At 41.6% G+C, this 25,025-nt stretch overlaps 3 protein-coding genes across 3 annotated transcripts; 1 reads left to right on the top strand and 2 right to left on the bottom strand.

Moving 5' to 3' along the window:
* Positions 1–1,478: 1,478 nt before the first annotated feature.
* si:dkey-237j10.2 (uncharacterized protein LOC568721 homolog) lies at positions 1,479–3,089 on the bottom strand. The gene is made up of 2 exons (XM_061048903.1): positions 2,797–3,089; positions 1,479–2,610 (listed from the first exon to the last, which is right to left on the bottom strand). The coding sequence occupies exons 1-2, from the start codon at positions 2,963–2,965 to the stop codon at positions 1,922–1,924; spliced, it is 858 nt and encodes a 285-aa protein (XP_060904886.1). The 5' UTR covers positions 2,966–3,089; the 3' UTR covers positions 1,479–1,921.
* A 2,513-nt stretch (positions 3,090–5,602) lies between these two features.
* sh3bgrl (SH3 domain binding glutamate-rich protein like) lies at positions 5,603–18,546 on the bottom strand. The gene is made up of 4 exons (XM_061048905.1): positions 18,296–18,546; positions 9,957–10,142; positions 6,975–7,055; positions 5,603–6,621 (listed from the first exon to the last, which is right to left on the bottom strand). The coding sequence occupies exons 1-4, from the start codon at positions 18,338–18,340 to the stop codon at positions 6,586–6,588; spliced, it is 348 nt and encodes a 115-aa protein (XP_060904888.1). The 5' UTR covers positions 18,341–18,546; the 3' UTR covers positions 5,603–6,585.
* Positions 18,547–19,463: 917 nt separating this feature from the next.
* Positions 19,464–22,731, top strand: LOC132982421 (non-histone chromosomal protein HMG-14A-like). The gene is made up of 6 exons (XM_061048906.1): positions 19,464–19,612; positions 20,575–20,601; positions 20,789–20,818; positions 21,434–21,481; positions 21,606–21,725; positions 21,827–22,731. Exons 1-6 carry the CDS (start codon positions 19,598–19,600, stop codon positions 21,872–21,874), a joined length of 288 nt encoding a protein of 95 aa, XP_060904889.1. The 5' UTR covers positions 19,464–19,597; the 3' UTR covers positions 21,875–22,731.
* The last annotated feature ends 2,294 nt before the right edge of the window (positions 22,732–25,025 follow it).

The following is a 25,025-nucleotide window of genomic DNA, read 5'->3' as shown; positions in this document are numbered from 1 at the left end:
TTTGTATCAGTTTGCTTTAAAAACAGTTTGATCTCTGGAAAGACGCTGCAAGTAACAAAGACTGACAAGACGCTCTCAAACCTGTGGTAATATCTATCTATCTTTTTGAATGGATTAAGGAAACCGATTCAGTTTTTAAAAAAGATTTAGTGCATGTTCAAGGATCATCATTATTATTGATGTAAGGAGCCCATTTGTGCGTATTTGCCATCCCCTCACAAATCAACCTCAAACAATCATAATGCATCACAAATCTTCAGATTATTGCTTTGTTTCGCTGGACCTCGTTGTAATGTGATGACTCTTTAGCCTGTCAAATAGTCAACATGGTGGAAATGTGGAGCCTGCCACACTGTGATGCACAGCATTAAAGAAAACCATGAACAGAAATGTATCATGCCCTGAGCGAGTTTATATTTTGTAGTTTCAGTTTGTTTTTAATGCTTTATTATCTCTACCATTCACATTTTGTATCATCTAATACACTTTCACAGCGATGTGGACACCTGGGAATCTTGACTAAGTCACTTTAAGTACAACTAAGCACCCTAAAGAGAATCAACATTGTGCTGTCCTACCTGAGAATTTAATGAACTTCTGTGTGCGGCTGTGGCTCAGATGGTAGAGTCGTCTCTCAGCAGGAAGGTCAGAGGTTCAATCCCCAGCTCCTGCACCCACATGTCCGATGTGTCCTTGGGCAAGACACTTAACACCAAGTTGCTCCCGCTGCTATATCTGTGGCGTATGAATGTGTATGAATGGAATTAGTTACTTCTGATGGAGACATTACAGAGCAGCCTCTACCATGAGTGTGTGAATGTGGATATGACTTGCGGTGTAAACGTGCTTTGAGTAGTCAGAAGACTAGAAAAGTGCTATATAAGCTCAGGTCCATTTGCCATTTACTTCTCATGTACAAACATGGTTGACTGTCTTTGTCTCATTATTTGCCCCTAATTTTATTTTTTATCATAGTATTGGTTTTAAATGGTCTATTTAAGTAAAAATGTTTTGATAGGTATAGAAATGGGTTGCTTGCCAGTCCCTCTGGCAAAATTTGTATATATTTCTTAAACAATGTGTTAATATGAGTGTTATATTGGGTTCAACATTCAAAGATAGATCTTTTTGAGTGGCACTTTTTTTAAAGGCCAAAGCTCAAGATTCCTCAACTTGGTTCTACATGTCAAGTGTATGTATCCAGATATTAAATCCCAAAACATTTCATCTCATCCAGTCTGAGGGATCTTCACTGACCTCTCTATTTTTTGAAAGTCTTGCCTCTGTGCTTTGTTGGGCAACAGGAAAGCCTTTTTACCATCAGTACAAGTAGAATCTGGGATACATAGTTCTTCCTATTCCTTCAGCACACCATCATTTAGCAACAACAACAAAAATAATTATAATGTCCTTCTCTTGTCAAACATTGATTATCAGACTTACTTTAACAATTAACACTCAAATAAAGATTTCAAATATACACTTTGGAAACTTCTTTATTTTACTTGATGAAAAACAGGTGGATTTGTTTGTTCCAAGGCAGTTGTTGTTGTTTCTTACAAGGCAGCTTCAATGTGCAGTCACAGCTTACATTGAATCACAGTTTGCTTCAGTGTAATACATAGCTTGCACTCTCCCACTTATAATGTTATTAAAAAAAATTCTGATGTATGTCAGTTCTATTTAGGTTGTTGTAGTACCACAATCTTACAGCAGGTGGCAGATATGAGCGGGTAAATATAAGGCACATTTTAATCAGAGTAAGAAAGGCATTATGAAATCATAAATATAGGCATGCACTGGATCACTGAATTGTTTACGACAACATGTCTTAATGTTGGTATATTTGAAATGAAAGAAAAAGAAGCATAAAAAAAACAATCACTCCAACGATTCTTAAAGGATGTTTGCACGACTGCACTTATTGCAGATAAGTATTGTCAGGCTCTGAAATCCTCAGCACAGGGGAGCTGAAGTTGGACGAGCAGGGCACTAAGTTCTGGGTGCTCAGATAACTGATTTTCCTGTCGCTGTCTCCTCCAGATCCTCTTTCCAGAGTGACCTCCAGTGAGTCAGGCTCCTGCCGCTGGCTGCTGGGCTGCGGCGGAGGCACCAGGCCATGTAGGAGGCTGTTCCCAAGGTGGGAGTTACATCGAGCCAAGTTGTCAGTCAAATGCTGCATGTACACCTCCTCCAGCTGTTTGTCTAGCAATCCATTCAGCACTGAGTTAGACATGGGCTCCAATGCGGATCCCGGCAGATCCAAGCTGATGTTCACACTGTCCCCCATAACCAGATAACCCTGGTCTGGTATGGATGTCACAGGCCCTTGGGCCTCCTGTTTGGCTGCCCATTCTGGCTGATTTGAGACATCAGACACATAATCTTGGGTGATGACGGCTCTCAGTTGGCTGTTTGAGATGTGGCCCGAGTCAGCCACCTGCAGGTCCGGATATTGTTCAAGGAGGCTACAATCATCTAAGCAAACTATGAAGTCAGTGTATGGCGCAGGGAAAGGTGAAGAGCCAGGGATTGAGAGGCCTAAAGGACCTTGAGGTATCACTTTTAGACTCTGGAATTGGTTAACATCTGGTTGCTCCTGGTTAAGACCTGAAAAAAAAAGAAAGAAATGGAGATACATTCAATTTCATCTGCTTTGTTGTCGCAGTAAAAATATCATTTTGGTAAAAGGGGAAGTGAGGGATGTTCACTTTGTTAAGTTATGGTTTATAATATGACACCTGGTGCAGAGATCTTAACCTGTCACTGTTTTAGATAACATTTAATAAGGTTTACCTGCTTCAGTCGACTCAGCCTGCTGGTCTGTCAAGCTTGACTCTGAGAGGGTGCAGCTCGATGGATCCGTTAAATGGTTTTGTGTCTGGGATCTCTTTACCTTGGAGTCTGAGGCGAACTTTCTCTCCTCTCTGAAAGGCAGAACTCTGAGAAAACCTTCACCTAACATGTTGCAGACCCACTTTGTTCTTCTTTTCTCCTTCTTTGACCCAACGTTATGCTGTTTGATTGTCTGTCTGAAAGCAAAATGGCACTGAGTGTCTGCATGTAAAAATAAAGTTTTGCTGGCCGGTTTCACTTCTGCATCTGAGAACTGGCCCCTCCGCCCCCAACAGACACACTTCCTTTATTGATCTTTTCTGAGAATCCCTGTTCAGAGAAAAGAGAACAGTAAGAATAATCTGTTGCTATTTTACCTGCTCTGTTTGTAAAGTCTCTCGAGATGAAACTAAATGTGTTACCTTGAGGATCAGAATTTTTCTGTTTCTCTAGTGCAGTGAAATAATTAATCAGTCAATCAATCTACTCTGTTTTAACAGTAAGTCTTTTGTTTTGTGGATTTTTACCTTGTGGCTTCCTAGATGATTTTCCTCCTGTTTGCTTGATTTTGATTTGGACTTTTCATTTAACTTTTTCGATACCTTACTTGAGTTGGCCTGGCTTAAACTAGCTTCAACTTTCACTTAAGCTGCATCAAATATGACTTAGCCGTATTACGTCAAAACTAACAAGTCAGGCTTGTACAATTGTGACGTGTGCAGGTGCACAGGATAAATAAGACACCCACAACAATCGATTGTCAAAAAGACAATTCAATTTCTAAAAAAACAAAGCACATGCAGAATGCTTTTCTGCAGTCGGATTTGTGTTAATAGTTAACATGATGAATTTGAAGTACACAAGGTACTTGTACCCTAATAAAAAGATAAGTGAAAACATCCCTCATCTTGATATTGCCCCTGGCCTATGACCTATAGATATGTCACATAACCTACCCTATGGCTCTAGGGTGACCCTATATTCAAACCTCTAAATCGGGACACTTGAATTCTTCTGCAAACCCACGTGTATCAATCCACAGATCAGTGACCTGCACTGGTCGTACAACAACGTGGTAAAGGTGTCCTCCTGAACAGCTTATTTAAGTTGGTTGTCAGCAGCGAATGCCTCACTGAAGTAGGTCTCAACCGTGCTACTTCCAGCCTGTAACCACTATCAGTGTTTGCTCGTTTTATTATGGTTTGTATGTCGTCATTTCCAATGTGGGCGACTGAATATGTACACTTGCAGTGTGTGCAAAACGCAGCATGTTCATTGGCTGGTACTCTTTTCAAAGGAATCTGTTGAAAACACTGACTTTCCTTTTCTGCATGACAGCTAGCCTTCCTGTTGTTACGCAGCAGGTCCTGTTAGGTAAGTTATGCTAGCTAAGCAAAAGTCGTAACCCCGAGATTGATTGTCACATGTACAGACAAATACATGTTTAACTTTGACTTGTGGTGCATTAGTCATTTTTTTGATTAGTCATGTTTTCTATTGGTTAAAATAGCAACAGCCTTGGCAACAGCATAGTTTGACATTTACAGCCATATTAGTGTTATACATGGTGTATTGTTTTGGTTGGTTAACACTGGGACAGGGACTATCCAAAATTGTGACAGATTAGTGTTTTATAGTTATATTTGGGGACTTGAGTCACAGAGCTTGAAAACAGGATGGTCACGGTCAAATCGGGATGTATGGTCACCCTGCCTTAGTTGCCAACAGCATGGCCACCTTCAACAGACCCAGGCTGTGTTGATGAAAGCTCCAGGAGTAAACCTTGTTTTGCCTTTTTCATCTTTAATGAAATACTTTTTTTAGACTGCATTTGGGTCCTCTATCTCTTTTTAAAACTCAAACTGTGACACAATTAATTATTACTATCATTACTGTATCATTATAATGGGTTGATGTATGATGTTTTGGTAGTATCGTCATTCTTACATTCATGCCAATAAAGCTTATTGAATTGAAAAAAGAAGAAAAAGCTCAAACAAAAACAACAACCTTTTTGGTCGTCAGTAATTAAAAAAGTGCAGAGAGTGATGCTAACATGAAAATGTTTTAGTTAAATGTCATTTCCACATCTACAAATCCTCGGTGGTAAAGCTGCTGGATGGAAACTGCTGTGACTCCACTGAGACAGTACTCTTTTATGTAAATCTTGAAAGTAGGTTGAACTGACCCATTAATGAAATGGAGTTAAAAATACAATTCTGAATTGTGGTGTAATAAAAGAATAAAATATGGACTACAAACTACCTGAAAAAAAAACTACCTTAAGTTGCTTTTCTACTATGTTGAGAAAAATTCCAAATGGTCTGATGATGTGCTTGAGTATATCTTTAGAATATAGCAAATAAGAAATAACTAACTTAAAAAGAAGTGATGTCTTGAATACATGTCCTACTCTCATTTTCACAACATTCCTATCTTTAAATGGATTAAGGGGGACTGAAGTAGCTCAGCCTGTAGGGACTTGGGTTGGGAACTGGAGGATCGCTCGCTCAAGTCCCATCGTGGACCGAAATATGAACATTGGTCTGGTAGATGGAGAGGTGCCAGGGCACTTCCTGAGTACTGCCGAGGTGCCCTTGAGCTCCCTGCGTAGCATTTTCTGACATCTCTCCACTTATGCATGTCCACATTTCATGGCCTATGTGTGTGTGGGGAGCATATCTCTCAATGACAGAGTGTAAACCAGAGTATGTGAAACAGAAAAAACCCACTCATGAGTTCAATGTTCGATGAAAAATGAGTCAGATTCTGTAAAGTTTATATCGTTTATTGTGCATTAAAAAAAACACAGTATATCATGAGAAGGCAGATTTCAGTCCAATTTAGTTTGACTCTGTCATTGAAACTTACTTCATGACAACCAACACAGTGCACTGAGAGCGAGGATTGCAGTCTTTTCTTTAAATTCTATTTAAGGGAAGGTATCAATGTAAGTAAGACAGGAGTTACCAACACAGTGTGAAACAGGGTGCTTTGAGCTAAAACAGACGTCACTCTCGCCTATAAACAAATGCAACAACCAAAAAAAACAAAAGTGTTTCATCATCTCACATGTTTTCAGACTTGTCATTTTGGCTTGTACTATAATTTCTTAACATTTTGTATAAAAAGATTGCCATTAAAACAGCATTAAGACATTACAAAGTAAATAAAAACAAAGAGAATGGAATTGTAAAAGTGAACTTTCAAACAAGGTGCTGCAGTTTTGGCTATAACATGACTGGCAGGAGCACAACATGTGACTTAATGTTTCCAGGATTCAAAGACTAGTACGAATTAATCCTAATGGATTCAAGCAATGTGATGATGAGGAACAAAGTCGCCAATCTGTCTGCCAAATTCTGAATCTGGGTAACAAGTTTCAGTGTGTGTATATTTAGTTTTGTCTGATGGAGGAGGCTACACAATGATGCTCACGGTTGATTGACATTTCATTAGGCCAATAGGACTGGCAGGCTGAGGTTAATAGGAGAAAGCAGAGCAGTTTAAAAGTTACCCATAATGCTCTGCTGAAGCACCTCCATTCACAACATCTGGCAAGGCACAGCTTTAACACAAATTAATAAAAAAAAAACATACTGGAAAAGTAAATAAAAAAAAACATCCACATATTTATAAGCTGAGTGAAATGTTGCTTCTTCTTCTTTTTTTTTCTTCCCTGGATCAGTTCCAGGTTAGTCTGGGTCCAGGTCTAGGCCTTAGGGATCAGGTAGAAACAATGTAAAGCTGCTACTGCTGTGCTTTCTTTGCTAGAGCCTCGGCCTCCTGGAGAGAGACAGAGACAAAAGGAGGACAGCGTGTTATATTAAAATGGACGATATTGGTTTGTGTATCCCCTGCCACAGCACACAGGAAAACCCCTCTGTTTCTATGGTAACTGGCACACCTTCCTGCAGTTCCCGTTGTGGCAGAGGGGAGGCACACATTTGCACGAGAGAGCAGAAGAGGCCGGCTTGGGTGTTTGGATATCATGAACACATGTGTTATGTAATATGTGTGTTTTCTGTATGAAATCACACCGTGAGGATAAATATATATTTAGGCACAAAAGCTGCTTGAGGAATGCAGTTCAAAGAAAGGACAGACATCAGTGTGTGTGTTTGTGTTCATGAGATTACCTTTGAGCCCGGGGGAGCAGTCAGACCCAGAAATGCATACACGGCATTGTCCTCTCTGGCATCGAAGAAGGCCTCATAGTTCTGAGAGAGAGGAAGACACAGAGAAAGTTTGAGAGGAAATCCCACCAGAAGATCAGCTGCTCCAACCCAAGGAACGAGCATGTAAATCACTCAGGCTGTGGATCAGCGCCTGAGGGCGACAATGTGAGCAGCACTGAAGCAGAACTCTTTGTGGGACACAGCCTTTGTCACTGTTTTGTTATTTGTCAAAGGACAGGCCTCGGTAGTCAATCTGATAGGAGGGTATTGTCTATGAGAATGTCGCCAAAAGTAAACAAGCTAAAACATTCATTCATTCCTGTTAACTTCTCTCTCTCTCTCTCTCTCTCTCTGTCGTTGATCCCATGCTCCTTCTCATTCCTTTGTTTTCACTCCTTTTCTCCCACTCACAGCTGCAAGTATCCTGGGAAATGCTATTCTCTCTTTGTCTGTCACTTTCAATACAAGCCCCTTCCAAAATGTGCAACCTCTCTCCCAGGCATCTACTGGACGCACAGCGTGATGCCTCAGTGGACTCAGCCTGAAGACCCTTCTGTCTTTCTAATGGAAGTACGTGGTAGAGTATATCTGAGGCTGCAGCAAGGATAAAGTACTACAACCTGTGCCCACTGCACGCTGGGAAATTTTCTAATTTTTTCATTTAATTTTCTATTTTTTTTTTATTCTTCAGATTGCTCTATTCTGTAGAGCAGGGGTGGGCAACTGGCGGCCCGGGGGCCACATGCGGCCCCCATCAACCGTCAATTTGGTCCTCAGGTCAATTTTTACATATCAATTAATTGGAAACATGAAGAAAACCTGACAAAATCTGCCATGAAATCATGAAAACCAGATATATGTCCATAATAATATTTGATCACTGGTATATGTTTGAGACAAAATTGACTGTAATCGTTTTTGTATCCTACAATTTGGCCCCCTGGCAGTGAGAATTAAATGAATGTGGCCCTTGCTGTGATCAAAGTTGCCCATCCCTGCTGTAGAGTATACATCCCTACGTGACGTTTAAAGGAATAGGTTTATATTTTGAGATACACCTTAACTTTCTGCAAAGTCTGAGAAGATCAATGCGAGTATTATGTCTGCCTGTTCGATATTAAACTGGAGCACAGTGATGGTTAACTTGATCTAATAAGTACTGGGAGCAGGAGAAAAAGCTAGCTTGGCTCTGTCCAAAGGTTAGAGTATCTGCCAACTAGCACCTCTAAAGCTCACATATTTATAAATGATATGTTTGTTTAATGGGCTGCACAGCAGTGCTGTTGTAAGGGCCGTCACATCCTATTATTGAGCTTTCATTTGCATTCAAATCCTAGCCAATGGCAGCACACCTGCCTCGCAGTCTTGTTCTACGTTTTCTTTGTTTCTTAGTACCTGTTCTGTGAGAAACCACATTTCGTTCAGCTGTGTACCTCGTCTGGGATGAATGACAATAAAGTTTTCTTGACTTGACTTGATCATAGCAGGTAGGTTCTTGGTTCGAATCCCCGGCTGGACAGGGTGGAGTTGGCATGTTGGCACTAACTCAAATTGTTTTCTACTGTCTAGATCAGTGATACTCAACCCGAGGCTCTCGAGCCACATGTGGCTCATCTGGGACTAGTTGTGGCTCTTTTAGGTCCTACTTGTAGAAAAAAAGGGTAATTATTTAAAAAAGGGAAACATTGTCAGCAGAAATGATTCTTTGCATGTCATGTCACTGTGTTTCCCACACATATTTCAGGAAAGAAATAGTTTTTTTGATTGTGGCTCTTGCAGAAATATGTTTTGGTCAATGTGGCTCTTAAGTCTAACCAGGCTGAGTACCACTGGTCCAGATGCTTTCTTGTGTTGTGCTTACTCTCAAATGTACGTTACTTTGGACAAAGGGGTCTGCTAACACGGTGTAACACTGTCTCTGTGAGCCCTGTGATTGACATGCCACCTGTTCAAGGATGTACTGCGCCTCTCACCCAATAACAGCAGCTCCATCTGCTCCATCTGCTCCATCCCCCCAAAGAGATAAGCAGGATAGATATTAATGGATGGATATTCGTATAATCCGTACATGAACTTGGGCGGGGGGGGGGGATCTATGATCTATGATGTTCTTTGTTCTGTCGCTGTTTAAACACATAGTCATGGGTTAGTACAGATAAGCTGATTTTTTTTTTATCTTTGAATAAAACCAGGAAAGCTGTCCTTCCTGTGTGTCCAGGCTATGCTAAGTTTACTAGCTCCTGCATGGTTATGTTATCTGTTCATGTTATCTTGTCTGGTTTTAAATATCATATTCAATAAAATGCATGAGATATTTTGCTGAATGCTAAGGAATGCATTTTTGTCTCAAATGCAAAATGTAAAACTGTCATCATTTTTATTTCACCACTAGGGGGAGCAGAGCAAGCTAGCATTGACGGTCGGTGCCTTCCCTACTGTACTAGCAAACTTTCTGTTTAAAGACAAAACAGCAGACACAGAGCAACATTTACATTCTGCTGTCCACATGTTCAATAAAAGTCCTTTAACCTCATGCCTATGAGCTCAGTTTACATCTCCACCAACGCCTGACATTTAAAACTTGCTCTTTAGCTGCTAAGTGATGAACTACAGTATGTTCACTCATTTGTGCTAACTCTGTCTACACACGGATGCTGCACAGGTGCATACAAGACTTGTGAGAGCTTAAACTTCAATATTGCACTGTGAAAAAAAAAAATGAAGTAAAATAAACTATGTGAAATTTGCTACAGACACAGAGTACCACAGTGATGTATAAGTCAAGTTAAAAATGTATTTAGTCTAAAAATGTCTGAAACTCATCATGCTTGATGTGTCTGTAAGGAACAATGTCGGGCAGGTATGACTTCTAAAGTATTGCTTTAATTTTATGAACAATACTGTGTTAATAATTCAGAAGATGTGTGTTCACGTGTTCCTCACCCCACAATATTGGCTTTCATTAAATATCTGTGGGGGGAGCGGGTTCCCCGTAGTCGGCCGGGACTCCTCCGGAACATTCTCTCTCATCCACTTCCTGTTGTCCTCATTGGCTGCGATGTCACACTCCTCGAATTCGATCTTATTGGCCGCCAGGAAGCCCATCACATCCTGCTGCTGCTTTTTAATCTGCATGAGGGAGGGAGGGAGGGGGGGAGGGTGATAGAGGGGAAGTTGTCAATTTGACTTGTGTTAACTTCAAACTTATGAGGAAACAGAAGGGCCTCGGTTCAACATACTGCCACCAGTCTGCTGCAGAAATGATGACACTTCTTTGCTGTGAGAAATTACACTTTACAGATCCTTGGCTGCTCTGTTACTAAGTTACCGCTCATTTGGTGACAACTGAATGAAGTGATACACGAGTATTGACAAGAGTGAACTCCAGCAAGGCTGAGCAGGGACAGATTGTGTTTCATCTTCATTAAAGCTCTAGATAGTGATGATGTCGGCACCTCTGAAGTCTGGACTATCATCACTGTCTTGAATTTTGAAAAGAGCTGTCACTTTAGTGTTTAAAACAGGGATTTTGAAAGCAATTCAAATAGTAGTAATTGTCCAAGCCTGTGTGCTTTTTACAAGTAAGCGAGCATACCTCCCACAAAAAAAATATTTGCTGTCTTTCTCAATTTCTATGGTTTTTAAGCAGATGTGATTGATTTTGAGAGGCAACCGTTTTCACAGAAGGCGAGTGCGTTGTATCGGCACATCACGTCTAACAGCTGTCTCACCTCTGACACTTCTATAATAGACCTTTCTGCTCCATGCAAAACTACAGACGTTCCTCTTTGGAGGATGCAAATAACCAACTCTACAACCCAACAGGAAAAAGTGTCAGGTGTTAAAGTGCACTGGACCATACTGTCCCACAAACTCTCACAAAAACATAATAAAGAGCCTCCAGAATGGATGGAATAGTCTAGATATGCTTCAGCTTATATTAGCGTGTGTATGTGTGTGTGTCTGTGTGTATGATTTACAGTAATAAATTGTGGTCCAATGAGGTCTCAGCGGGTGTGTGTAAGAGGCAGGATGGCCGTACAAGGCCAGACGGAAACAAGAGCTCCTCTGGGACTTGAGAGGAGGTAACTGGTCAAACACAAGCCAAATAAGGCCTGCTGAAGGAGACACACACATCCAGCCTCAGCTGCACATACACACACCTAAAAATCACAGTAAGCCCTATACACTACATGGTGAGGTCATTACATGGCGCTATGAATGATAATTCATGCTTTTGTCTTCCTGTCCGTTCAGACACATCTCTGTGAGATGGCTCCTCCCGGCATGTTGGCACTCAGATGAGACAGGTGGATTATTTCACAGCCAAATTCAGAAACAACACCGGCGCATGGAAATGAGGGAGCTGACAATGTCGGCTGATCAACCGTCTTGCCATTTGAATCTTTAGTGGCAATCCAGAGCTCAAAGTCCTATAGACAGCTCCGCCTGCTCTGGAAACCAGCACAGGACAAAGCAACAGAGTGGACGACGAAGGAACCTCAATCACTCTGTCAATAAACAAAGACAATCTTGTGTCTGATGGAACTGCACAGTCTGACTTTAAGTATTAAGATGGTACTGTTACAGGGTGCTGGTTAAACTCAGTTGGTAGAGCAGGCGCCTCACTAACAGAAGCTGCAATCCTCATCGCACTGGTTGCAGGTTTGACTCCCAGTCCTGCCACTTAATGGTGCACCCATGAAAAAAAGAAGTTACTTGTACACTCTTACTTAAACACAACCATTCACTTTCTCCTCTTTTCTAATTCCGATTGGTTCACTCCACAATCCCCCAGCAAGCCAGTGTTTTAGTGCTGCCAAGCAAAATTAATTTGTAGGTCAAACTGGCCACTAGCCATCTGCCTTTTACTCTAATTGCACAGTGAGAAATCCCTGTTTTGGTCCGTTCAGCCGTTTGCATTGCTCCTTAAGTGTCTTGAGTGGAGCGCCGGGTGAAAAGAAACTCAGTTCCTGGCTCTGGGTGGGGTAATAAACAACTAGTCTTCTCCTCTTGCCTTGGATAATCTACAGTATATCTCCCTGGAATGTTATGAAATCTCTCCTCAGCTCCGACAAGAAAGACACAAGTGAGCGTGATGAACCAGTGTCTGGCATGCAGACAGTCAATGAACAGGACTATTGGGTCTCAGGTTTTCGTCTACTGCTCCCTCGTAACATACCTAAATAGCTTGTCTTGGTTTGCAAATACCGACACTGAGCTTAACAAAATGCAAAAGCAGATCAGGTGTTGTGTCTGTGTTTATAGATCTGGCAGTGGCTCTTGGTTTTACTCATACTAGCTGCATGGCTCTATAGCAGTATTTGAATGACAGATGGTCCTCCTCTGTAGTCCAGGTTTAAATATCAAATAAAGTATACAGTCGTGAAATGTAGGACTGACATTCATGGTCCACTTATGATGTATCTTTTGATTTTGGTGTTTCCAAGACTTTTCCTCTAGCACTTCCATAAAGAGGCGACTGTGGCTCAGTGATTCCATCCTCTCTCAATCAGATGGTCGGCTGTTCGATCCCCAGCTCCTGCAGCCACATGTCGATGTGTGGTCCTCGGTCAAGACACTTTAGGCCCTGACCCACCAGGGAGATCGTCGGCAGTCTGTCCTAGTTGGACCTACAGTGAGTGATCGTCGCCCTAGTTTTTACGACGTGTCCAGCTCCACAGGCGGCCTTCGTCGCCACTAGTGCTCCTGCTGCTACATTAGCAGCACGTGAATTTATATGAATTGATCATTTAATACTGATGGACACATTACATAGCAGCAACTGCCACCGGTGAGTGAATGGGGGTAAGTGGGACGCCTACCTTTTCAGTGCTTTATAGTCAGAAGACTAGAAAAGCTCAATACTAGCTGAAGTCCATTTACCATTTGAAGTAGACATACTGTATTTGTGGTACACTGAATTACATTTCCTTTACCTCCACAGTCAAGTTGACGTTTCTGTCTTTGGAACAAATGTTTCAAATTTTGATTTATAACCATGAAATATGGACCAGACATGTATCTTCTCTTTAAGAGATGGATTATAATAACTTTAGCAATCTGCAGTTTTGTTTTTTTTGACAACATATTGGATTAGAACCTAAATAGACTTTAATGGATTTGAGCTTGTATAGTTCTTTCTTAGTCTTTAAACTACTCTAAGCTATTTTTACACCGCAGGTCACACTTCTCCATTCGCACACATTCACATGCTGACGCAGAAGCAGGGGTAATTTGGGGTTAATTGTCTAGCCCAAGAACATCTCAACATGTGGCTTCAGGAACTGGGAATCAAACCCCCGACCTTCCAGGGGAAAGACTACCAACAGCTTGCCCACAAGCTACAAAACTTCTGATCACGATTGATCATCAGACTTGTACTTTGTGAGCAGTGCTAACTAGCACATGTTAGCATGCTAAACTGGTAAACATGGTTAATTCTATGCTGAATACCAACAGTACAGTTCTTTAAGCATGGCTGTAGAATCTTGAGCAGATTCAAATATTTCTAAATGAAATGTGTCTAATGTAGTATTAGAAAATATGTCAAATTTCCTTTATGCAATATTTAAGCCAGCATGCTTTCAGGGCTAGTTTGACCGACAATCTTCTGTGCAGTAGAAGATGTGGTTTAGGAATGCAGGGTTAGTGTTGTGTAATGAATACGGATAATTAAATGTTGCCAATACAGAGACGGCATTAAACAAGTACGATTTGACTTACATGTTTTCACTTTAGACTGATAATTTATCAGCACTGATCTAGCTCTAATGTTATCACATTACAAAGATAGTCCACGTACATGCCCATGGAAGAACTGCAACAATCATAAGACGGTGCAGTGTGGCCACTACAGTAGGAAACGAGAAATGATTACCAAAGTATTTATTAATAAAACTATGGGGTCATAACATTTAAACAATCAGGGATTGTTACAGTGAATCTTATTATTGCACTTATTGTTTTAATGACTCCAAGGGGAACCAAAGAAAGGAAATAAGGAATTTGAAACCTATGCTCTTTAGCTTAGATTCCACATCATCATCATGTGAGAGCTGTGTCAGAGCAACGAGACTAAATCCAGACCAGATCAATCCCTGAAAAAAGGGTGGAACTTGCCCGGCAATGGCAGAAGGAATTGATTGGATGCACTGTATCAACAACACAGGGGTGGATCAATACGGCATAGACCGGTCAGTGGACATGGGGTTGGAATCATTTTGTTTTCAATTCTTCAAAGGAAAATTAGTTTGAATAGAATTTGTCCAAAATTCTTCTTACATGAAAGACTAAATGATGTTTGTAATGCTCAGTCCAACATCTGAATGAAATAAATCCACCAATCTGAAACATCAGTTAATCCTTTCCCCCTTTGTGTTTGTAAGGAATGATGGTTTTGTCTTGATCAAACCAAGTTGGTTTTTGCATTAAAATATGCCACTCAGGAATTTTAGCAGCACCAGTGGCCTCCACCCAATCCTGAGATCAGTCAGCATTACAACATTGTTACCAAAGAGCCTTACAGTAATACTCTGGCTGAGTTCCCACACTGCTGCCCAAAGGTGGAAAAAAAAACAACAACTGCAGAAACACCAATAATGTAATCTATGTGACACACAAAGTGACCGAGTGCAGCAGTGCGTAACAGACAGTCTGACCTTTGGACCCTAAAGTTTAATCTGCAGTTGAAGAAGAGCAATAAGTCTGAAGCAGAGAACAGACGACTTTTTGAAACACTATCTGTTTACTGTAAACACTAAAAGAGAATTTGCAACGTTATCACTGATTCTTAGAACATTTACTGTGGCAATGAGGAAATGAGGAACTTCAAACAATAGTGAGGCTGTAGTGTTTCAAGGGGAAGGAGGTAGTAAATGTGTCTCGGTTCTGACCAATGTTTGTGCTCTTTGCATGGACATAAGCTACTTTAAGTTTCACGCTGGCCTCATGCCCAGGAGTCTAGATACCCTACTACAGGTGTATGTGTACATTCACACATGTGATGTTAAAAGAAAACACTAGTTTGTTAGTCAAACATGGCCTCATGGTAACCTTTAGGTACCAGGTACTAAGCATATACTTTCTAACATGTGTGCAAACACCACACAAAGGTAGCATCACAGCTAAGGTTAGCATGCGGTAGGTAAATGGCATGACCTAATCTTTACAAAGCCGCTGCTGGTAACACTATAGGCTCTCTGGAGGATTAACAGCGAGTCACAACACCATTTCTTCAGGTGACTCAAACACTCTGCTTCTCATTACTGGCTGCAAATACAATGATGTCACCTCTCAGTCATTTAGGAGATATACCAGCCTCCACAAGAGACCAGCACAGGTCAGGGGTCGGCCAGTGGCTAAGCTAGCAATCAGTGCTTTGCTTAGGGGACCATAAGCTATGGAGCAGACTGGAAACAATCTTTTTAAGAAATTATCTTTTTATGTGACAAAGGTTCAGGTTCAGCACAATGATAATATGTGAGGGTTTTAGATTATGTATTCCTCTTCAAGCTACAGTTACAAAGTTATACAAAGATGACATTTGTTCAGGGTACATTAAGTGCACTTGTGGAGAAAGAGCCTTTGGGCACACTCGACCTAATCTATTCACTGTCCATGCAAATGGGAAAAAAAGAAGGAACCTTTGTGTTAACACAACTCCCCTCATGTGTTCATTGTCTGTCATTATCATACTTTACTTCTCTTCAACTTTCATGTACACACATCTTTTGAATATGAGGTGTGGTTGCTTTGTATCAGATAGTAAAGACTTGAGTCCATTAAACCTTAAAAATGCTTCTGACGATGTTTACAAGCCGTGCTGCGGGAGTTGCTTACATCTTTCTGTCATCTAAATCAGACTGACCATCAAATGAATTCACATTAAAAGCAGAATATGTGCAAATAGAACAGAACTGTATGCCTTTATAACATTTAATCGTCTGGTCAAGCGGAGCAATGCTCTGAGTTCTCCTACTTGTCCCCCCAGTTTTTGTCTCTCAGTGAACTGATGTGATTAGAGGGGAAGCAGACGCTGCTGGATAGGGGAATGCAATCACATTGTTTGGTAGTCACTGATGCAATCAAACTGTAAGCTGTGAGACAGAGGGTAACTACTACACTTTGTCACTGTGCAGCTTTTCACCACTCTGAATGTCTTTTACTGCTCCTATTTATGTTAAACATTACAGATTCTAACATGAACACTATGCCAATTAAACATGGAGTCCTTGAGGCTGTATGCACTTTATAATGGGAAGACATTTCTTGTATCTTAATCTAAATAACATAAATTAGTGATCACAGTGGAGTGGAAGATAAAGGAGGCATTAAGAACACTATACTGTAGAATTAAACTTTTAATTTCAGAAAAAAATAGAATACAGATAATTGTTAAAAAAGAAAATAATTATCTATGATTGTGAGTGCAGCATTTAAGAGGACCTAAGTGTGTCCACTTGTTCTGGCAGACTCTACTAGAGGCAGATCAATGAGAAGTAATGCGTTTTCCCAGACAGGATCCAGCAAAGTGATGGCATCATTTGCACTAAAGCTTAGACTGCTCTGTCTTTACAGGGCGCTCCTGTCCTGTAGGATCACTGCTGAGCTTTCTCAAATGTCATTTACCATGAAGGTGATAAAGATACTCGTGCTGTCCAACTGTCCAACTCGTTCCAAAACGAGGGTCAACCATGGGATGGCTTTCACTGGTTAGCTTGAGCTAGCTTTCTTAAGTATCAGCTTTTTAAGTGTAATATTCTAAGGTAGCTTGTACTTTAGGTACAAGCAGTAAAAGTACACGCCTGTAGTGTCCTGCATTTGGGAGTGTGGATCTGGTGGTGATGAGCCCAGGAAGAGGGACCCAATTAGAATGCATGCTAACATTGCTACTGACTATATGTAATGATTCACTCAACTCACGATATGATTCACGATACGCTCACGATTTAATTAACAAAATGAGACTGTAGACGCATTTTGACTGAGAAAGATTCCTTTAAGTGCTGCAAACCCACTTGTCAGTGTGGTTTGACCTTGTAATGTTATTTTTTTTCTCGCAACAAGGGGCGATTAAATGCTGCATCATGTCGGTTGTGTTATTTGTGTAGTTCTCTGTCTTCTTACAATATCTGCACACAGTTGTTGTTATCTTCTCACCTCTTTCATTGTCTGCCTTGGGGAAGCCAAAATGCTTCCACACCTCCGATTTAAAAGACGGTGGTGCGTCCTCAATTTGAAAATCTTGCTCTGTAGCTGCTGACGCTCACCATATTATTGCGATTCATTTCTCAGAGTACCGATGTGAATCTTGACAATTTTGAATCGATTTATCACACACCTTACAAATGAACTTAATATCTAATAATAATAAATAAGAAGAAATTATGAGTTGTTCAACAGTGAGAAAAGATTAACTGGTTTCAATTGCTATGCCTTTACTTTCAAACGTGCACATTTTGGACACCCTGAGTGAAAATAAATATTTTGCATCCCTTTTTAAGAATGTTGAGAATCCAAAGTATCTCTGAACAATGTACATTTCATCATAAAAATTCCAGCGTCAGTGCGCTTTAGTTGCATAAAGTTGTATGTTCCTACAAACACAGGCCTCCAACAAGTCCTAAACAGAACCTAAGTGTTCTGAGCTGCAGCTGCAGGTCTAATAGAGGGCCCTGGAGAATTGCATCACCATCATTCCTCTCCACTCTGAAAGAAGTCTGAAAAAGTGTAGCTCAAGGACAGTGAAGGCAACACTCAAGACTCTACTTTTCTAGTGCAAGATCAAACTATTAACAAACCACCCAGCCCTGGTATCAGGTGACACAACAGAACACTTTAGGAACTTTCATCGATTTTTGCTGCATACATTTCCGGTTTCTCAGCCTTATTTCAGTTGCAAAAGCACCAAGCTGTCACTTTAGGAAACACTGTCTGTGACAATAAACCGCAGCTAGAGAGATGTGTGCCCTACTCACTAACCACCAACCCTCACACTCACTCTCTGTCTCCTTCTCTGTTTAAGTTGAAGACAGCAAAGAGAGGGAGAGCTAAATACACTGAGAGTCCCCATCTGTGTCCAAAGAAGTCTTGGGGAGGGCAGAGCAGCATGCTTACTGATGAGTCAGACCACTTCAGACAGGGGATGACAGCCGTGTGGACATCAGGAATAAGTGAGTTCAGAAAAAGTTCAGGCAAACAAGCACTGGATGCTGCACATGCAATCCAGCTAAAACCTCACATCGCCTTAGAAAGAACAATTTGATGATTTACTCTCTTACCGAAGTAGATCCGGAGGACGATGCTATGTACACTTTGATCACCATGCTTAAATCCCTGATGATGACACAAGTCTGGCAGGCAGTGGTTGGTCGCCCTTACTCCTTGTTGACGCTTTGCAGGCGGATTGATCGGGAGCGGGACGAAAAAGCAATAACAACAAACTTCACTGGTTGAGATAGCCGTGTGTCCGTTGGAGGCAGCGCAGACTGTCTACGCAAATGCTCCAGTTCTCTGCACTGGATGGAGCTTTGCATTCCTCCTCCGCCTCTACCCTGCACCCCGCCCCTTCTAGTCTTTCTCTCCCTCTCTCTCTCTCTCTCTCTCTCTCTCCCTCTCTCTCTCGCTCTCTCTCTCTACGTGCACGCATAGGGAGATAATGGGCCTATCGTGATGGCAAGAAGATAGGGTGATATGTCTGAATATTTCAGCAGTGTCCCCTTTGTGTGGGACCAGACATTGGCCATTGTTCTTTTTTTAGCACTGCACATGTGCACCGTTGCAGGTGTTAATTTAAAAAACTGGGTTGGTTTTATGAGCAGCGGGTGAAGACAAATTACAATTTACTGTGATTTTGAACACTGCTCGTCTGGGTTGCTTTGTGTAACAACACAGTAAACTGAAGCGCCCGTCTTGTGCAGCCACATCATTAGACGAGCTTTGTGGGCCCCCTGCAGGCGTCTGGGGCAGACGACGCAGGCTTTTCTCTGAAGCGAATTTAGGAAAGCCGACTGACAAACAAAAAAAAAAAAAAATGTGTCGGAGAAGAGTGGGCGCCATATTGGACTGATACACTGAAGTGAATTTATGGTGTGATTGCTCCTTGTTGCCCGTTTGCAGATGTGAGCCCTGGTTCAAGAAGAGCCAGCATACGTGCATGGCTTTACACCGGGGCCATGCCGCCTGCCACCGGGGGCCTGTTTAACGGTGCAGCATGACGGCTCATCTTTCTTACTGTATTTTAACACATTGGCATGAAGGCGACATGTCCTCGAATGCAATCCTTTCATTCTTGCAGGCTTCCTCCCATCTCTCCCTGCAAGAAGCCATTCGCGCAGACCCCCAGATCATCACCGGCTCCAAAATTCCAAGTGTTCTGCAGCCCAGAATGGCGTCACCTGATTGGCCGAGAGCCTATCAATCATGCCTTTAGCCGCACCCCTCCCCCATTCAACCACTCGCCTCTCTGTTCCAGTGTGTTTACTACACTGCCGAGCATAAGGGAGACACTCGTCTTCACATGCACCGAACCCACTAAGAAAAACAGTTTTTAGTTGAATTTGTAAAACCTCCAAGAGATCAACATGCCCAAGAGAAAGGTACGTATTTTCAAAATAACAAAAATTGTTTAGAGGGATTTCAAGCTATTAATGCAATGCAAACCGTTATGAAGACATCCCTATGAGACATTACTTAATTATAACGCCATGTATAAACCTTCTAGGTAGCTGGGAATTTTTGCCTATTTTCCATATATAATGTATATTTTTTGTGTGTTAGAATGAATATTTTCCCGCTCGGACACGGCCTATAAAATGCGTTTTCTCCGTTGAGCCGCTGTCCTTTGGGGAGTCAGAAGTCTTTTTCGGTCTCCATGCAGTTAAAGCACAAGCAGCAGCCATGCTTTGCAGCTCTTGTCCACCTTCGTCGCCGACCTACCGAGAACAAACGCTTCGCTTATCGCCATTTCGCCACCAAACCGGCCCAAAGTGCCAGCAGAAAATGCTTTGGTGTCTTTACTTTGCATTTTGGCCGCAAAAACAAACATTCGCCGTCGCGTTTCGATAAAATTGTATATTTTCCCTCTTTGTTCATAGTCCCAAATGGCTGCCGTGGCGTGGCTCTGCAGCCAGATGGCGCTCCTGAGCCTTAAGCAGGTCCCTCCCCCTTCTCTGAGACTCCCGCGCCAGCTTTCAAATCTGAGCTTCATGCATTGAATGAGAGAAAGAGATGGGGGAGTGAAAGAGAAAAGCAGGGCCTGGGCCCTCAAAATATGGCTCCAGAGGCCCACATGGCTGAGCTCTCACAGCCTGCTCATGAAATCCTGCATCTGCCCCAAACTTCTGGGTGCTATTCCTTTTAAATGAGCTGTATTTGAAATAAATTTTAGTTTTCACATGAAACTAAAAAGTTTTTTCAGCAGATTGGCAATTATCCATAATATGCCCCCAAAGCATTTAATAAGTGTTTGTTTGTTATATAAGCACACCATAAACCCTAATAATGCTCATTTTCAGTGTTTCTGTTTCTAACACGTGTCATTTGTGTTTTTCTGTCTCAGGGAGCAGAAGGAGCAGAGAAGGAGGAGGTAAGAAGGGGCATGGGAAGACACAGCTCGCACATGTGATTAAAACAGTGTTTGTGAGATGTGATGGGATTATCTGGAAGAAAGTGCTTCAGTGTGGATTCAAATGTGTTTCTCTTGAATACAATGCCAATCAATATGAGGGGGAAAAAAAAAACCTCTGTTCACAATCTGTGTTGTTGTTTTTCAGCCCACGAGGAGATCCGCTCGGCTAAAGACGGTAAGCAGACACATCAGACTTATTTACATGAACACAATCAGATGATGAGTGTGTTAAACGTGATAGAAAGTTTTAAATGAGTCCCACACCTGATGAATCACAAACTGAGTACTTTACTGTTAGAGGAACAAAAACAAACGTGGAAATCAATTATCCCGCTTGATTATATTAAATATATATATAGCAATATTCTCTTTAAAAACAGTAAAGATGTAAGCATTAAATAATCATCCTCTGAAGTTGTTCAGAACATATAAGTAGTGCCCTGTGCACTAATGAGGCTGACAGTGAGGCTGTGTTTACTTAATAACACAAATTAAACACTTTAAAGAGATATTACTGAGACTGAAGTGTAGGGATGATACAACACCAGCTAATAATTCATTGTTAGTGTAATATAGACTATTACAGGTTTTAATTTGAGCCTCTTAATCCCTTAATGAATCCAGTTTGGGGCCACCTTGCAAACTATTTATCAGTTCAAATACGTTTCTGACAGGAAACTCTTCAGAGTTAGAATCCTTAACAGCAATTAAAAAGTTTCCATAAAGGAGCCAGAAGTCAAGTAGGTTGTTAAAAATGTTCATATTCACGTTTTCTTTTTTAAAATCACAGAAAACGGATGTACCCAGACCGGAACCAAAGGCCAAGAAGGCAACAAAGGTCAGTCATTCCAGCTCTCATTATTTAGTCGTTTGAACCAAAAAAAAGCAGCTGACAAAGAGTGATGTGTGAGTATTTTTTTTAAAAACCTCTAAACCGCTTCTTTTCTCTGGAACCTTTGCAGAAGGAGAAGGCTGTGAACGATAAGAAGGAGGACAAGAAGACCAAGAAGGCGAAGGAGAACGCAGAGGCCGAGGCTAACGAGGAAAACCACTCTGAGAACGGAGAGGCCAAGACCAACGAGGTAGGTGACCCGAAACCAAAAGTTCTCACCAGCAGGAGAAGTTATCAACTCAGTGCTTTCAAAAAGTTTTGACCTTGGTCTTCTCTACTTCGTCCCTACAGGTGGAGGCAGCCCCTGAGGAGGCCAAGGAGGAGGCCAAGTCCGAGTAGCACCACTGCCCAATCTTCCTCCTCCTTTACAATCCCTTCTCCCCACCCCCTCCCCCCCCTGAGCCCCCAACCAGCCAGCCAGCCCCCCCAAGTCTCTCACATGGTTTCCCTCCAAGGCGTATTGTTAACAGAGGAATATTTTTATCAATGATTTTATAAGTATCCGTACAGATTTTTAGCACAAAAAGCAAAGCTGATTATGGAGCGCCTTGCAGATTTGCAGTGGTCATATCAAGTGTCTGCAAGCAAGATGAACACACTAAAATCTTTTTTAAATGGCATTTCATGATTGTTGAAGGCTTGTGTGGTGTAGAAAGTGCGTCCCTGCCGGATTGGCTATGTTGTGAAGTGTGTACTCCTGTGTTTTTTCCTCCTTCCCCGATCTCCCCCCCCCCTATCCTCCCCTCTTCTTCCTCCACAGATTAGACACCCCCCCCTTACAGTTCAGCCTTTATCCATGTTTTATTAATGGTTCAGCCATGTTAATGTGGGTGATTCTTTTAGACCTCTAAATGTGCAGTGAGTTCCCTTTTGCTTCTGTCTCTTGTATTTTTTTTTTTTTCCATTGAAATCGTGTTAAAAAAAAGCGTGTTGAAGTGTGTTGTCCATAAGAAAGAGGAAGATGAACATGTGAAACATTCCGGGAACAGCGATTGCCTCCGACCTGTCTCCTCGACGACCCTGCGTGTAAAACAGCTCCTGCTCCATCCACGCTGTCATGTCGGCTTTTCTAAACACTCTGGTTTTTTTAAACAATTGAATTTGGAAACCTTCTCTTGACAAATGCAGGTGTCTGGTCCCTCTCTTATGTTCTAAAATTCTCTTAATAAAAAGAAGTCCTGGGAATTTTCCTCGAATTTGTGTCTCCTGTTTGTTTCTTTGAGTGAGATATAACATGAGTATAAGTTGTGGCTGGAACATAACCACAATTAGAGTCAAAATTTAAAAAAAAGTTTGATAGATTTCTTGTAGCTACAACCATGTATCTTCAGTAAAAGTCTTAAGGGCTGAGCCTAAAAGTCCAGTAATTCAAGATAAAGCAACAAGGTAACATCTGGAACTTAAACATATGAGCCATAAAGTAGTATTAATGTTTTGTCCTGAACCAGGTTCCCATGCAGTCGACCATTAACTGCATGTGAGAGCTTTAGCATAGATATATTTAAATCAGACCTTCAATACACAGGTTGTATTTAATTTAAGGGATGTAAAACAGGATGCAGACTGTTGCCATGGCCTCTGACTAAATAAAACAGGCCTATAATGTAATTTCAATGTCGACAAATGCTGCAGCCGGATAGAAATTCATTAAGGGAGACGATTTATCCTGCTTATCCTCTTTTATGCTGCAAACGTACCCAAGGTTGGCTCTTGTTAGCTGAGGATCAAAGATGATGCCTCATATCTGTTGCTGCTGATCTGAACCATAGGTCAGGTCAGCTGAAAGTCAGCCCCTGTTAGTAGACTAATGTAAGGCTCCCTGATTATGACTGTGTGATATCAGGGGGGTATTTCTTCCCCATTCTTTTTAGCAACATATTCACACATCTTTTGAATCACTTAAAAATGTATGTCAGTTCATTGAACATTTATGATAGCCCTGAAGTGACAAAAGGCCTCTCCTTAAGTCTGTACCTAGCCTTCACAGCCTTCGTCAGTCAGAAGGAGGATGCATATATTTGTCTATAGAGGCCTTTACCCTCTGAAGGAGGAGACAGTCTACCCACACAGCGTCTCTGTTCCCCTGTAGGGCTTCAAACAGTCACATTTAACTCTTGGGGAACTCGAGTATGAGTGCTGTGTGACCCACATTCACCTCAAACAAAATATCACAGATATTAGCCCCATCCCATAAAGATAGCTCCATTCGAAGTGTACGCACACAAAAGCTGCATTTATCCTGTCATGGTGGATGCCTTGCAGGAGCGGGCAGGAGAAAATGCATGTTAGTCTATTAAGCAAACACAAAAAGAAATGGACTACTTTTTCCTGAGCTTTGTGTGTGTGTGTGTCTTTGCCTCGAGCTCTGCTGCTCCCTCAGTCTCAATGTGTAGACTGTAGCATGTTTGAGACACAAAACCTCACTTTGCTGTGGGTCAATAATAGCATGTGAATGTATTTTGGATTCACAGTGCAGATGATTTGCAATGACCCCCATGAAAAAAGGGATTCAGTCAGATTTGATTAGCTGTAGGCCTAACTGACTACAGACGACCTACTTTCTAAAATCCTGCAGCCACTTTGAGTCTGCATTCAACCATAGATCATATCCTGTATTTGTCACAGCGTTTGCACCTATGATGGGTTTTCTTCTGCCGTTTCGGTGCACTAGTTGGAGCTTCTCTGACCTGCATTGTCATGGCCGAGCACCGGGCTCCATTTTGTCGATATTTTCTTGTTGCAACGCGTTGTTGCACCGCGCCACCGCAAGATGACAGCATTGTAATAAATTTGATCCTGCAAACTTACCTACTTTAGATACTTCCTTTTTTTAATCAACTGATGTCTTATAAGTGTTAATATTTTAATCAGGCATATATTACAATAACAGGTAACACATCAAGTCATGTAAAAAGCATTTTAAACTCTCTGAAGTGCCATCCTTTAGTTCACATCTCCCTGGTGTTATCTTTCATTAGTCTGTCAGCCTCATTGGTTTGATGCGTTTTCAATGGACCCTGTTTTAACCAGACATCTGTTTGGGATCTTTACGTGCAGTGATATGAGGGGGGAGATTAAAGGAATTGTAGTATTGATCATACATTAAGTTTCTGATCTCAGCCACTATGGTCTTCTTATTTATTTTCCGCGCCACCTTCTTCCATCTGTGCACTTGTTGTGATGTCTCTCTGCTCCTCTCTACCTTCATCGATCCGTCCTTCCACCCTGTCTCCTGTGATCAGCCCTCTGACTCGTTAACGGCTTTGATGCTGATGCACAAACACACTCAGACACACACATCCCTCTCCAGAGGCATAATGACGTTAAGGAGCTAATTACTCCAATATTATTTCATCTTTAATCTGTGCATGTTACGGCCTGAACTCCATGTCTGTCTGCCTGTTTCACTGTCTCTTTGACCATCTGTCTGTCTGCGCCTCATCCTCTTCTGTCCTTTATAGTCACAGGGGAGCTGTGCCCCCAGTGTGCA

This window comes from Labrus mixtus, chromosome 10 (assembly GCF_963584025.1).
Source record: "Labrus mixtus chromosome 10, fLabMix1.1, whole genome shotgun sequence".
In the NCBI taxonomy this organism is placed as follows: domain Eukaryota; kingdom Metazoa; phylum Chordata; class Actinopteri; order Labriformes; family Labridae; genus Labrus; species Labrus mixtus.
This window is presented reverse-complemented; position numbering and strand designations above follow the sequence as displayed.

Coding starts and splice junctions, on each gene's coding strand:
- si:dkey-237j10.2 (XM_061048903.1), bottom strand. CDS start 2,965: ATGTTAGGTGAAGGTTTTCTCAGAGTTCTGCCTTTCAGAGAGGAGAGA. Junction 2,611..2,796: donor GGCTGAGTCGACTGAAGCAG/GTAAACCTTATT, acceptor TTTTTTTTTCAG/GTCTTAACCAGGAGCAACCA.
- sh3bgrl (XM_061048905.1), bottom strand. CDS start 18,340: ATGGTGATCAAAGTGTACATAGCATCGTCCTCCGGATCTACTTCG. Junction 10,143..18,295: donor CGTCCTCCGGATCTACTTCG/GTAAGAGAGTAA, acceptor TCCCTCATGCAG/ATTAAAAAGCAGCAGCAGGA. Junction 6,622..6,974: donor CTGCTCCCCCGGGCTCAAAG/GTAATCTCATGA, acceptor GTCTCTCTCCAG/GAGGCCGAGGCTCTAGCAAA.
- LOC132982421 (XM_061048906.1), top strand. Junction 20,602..20,788: donor AAGGAGCAGAGAAGGAGGAG/GTAAGAAGGGGC, acceptor GTTGTTTTTCAG/CCCACGAGGAGATCCGCTCG. Junction 21,726..21,826: donor GAGAGGCCAAGACCAACGAG/GTAGGTGACCCG, acceptor TCGTCCCTACAG/GTGGAGGCAGCCCCTGAGGA.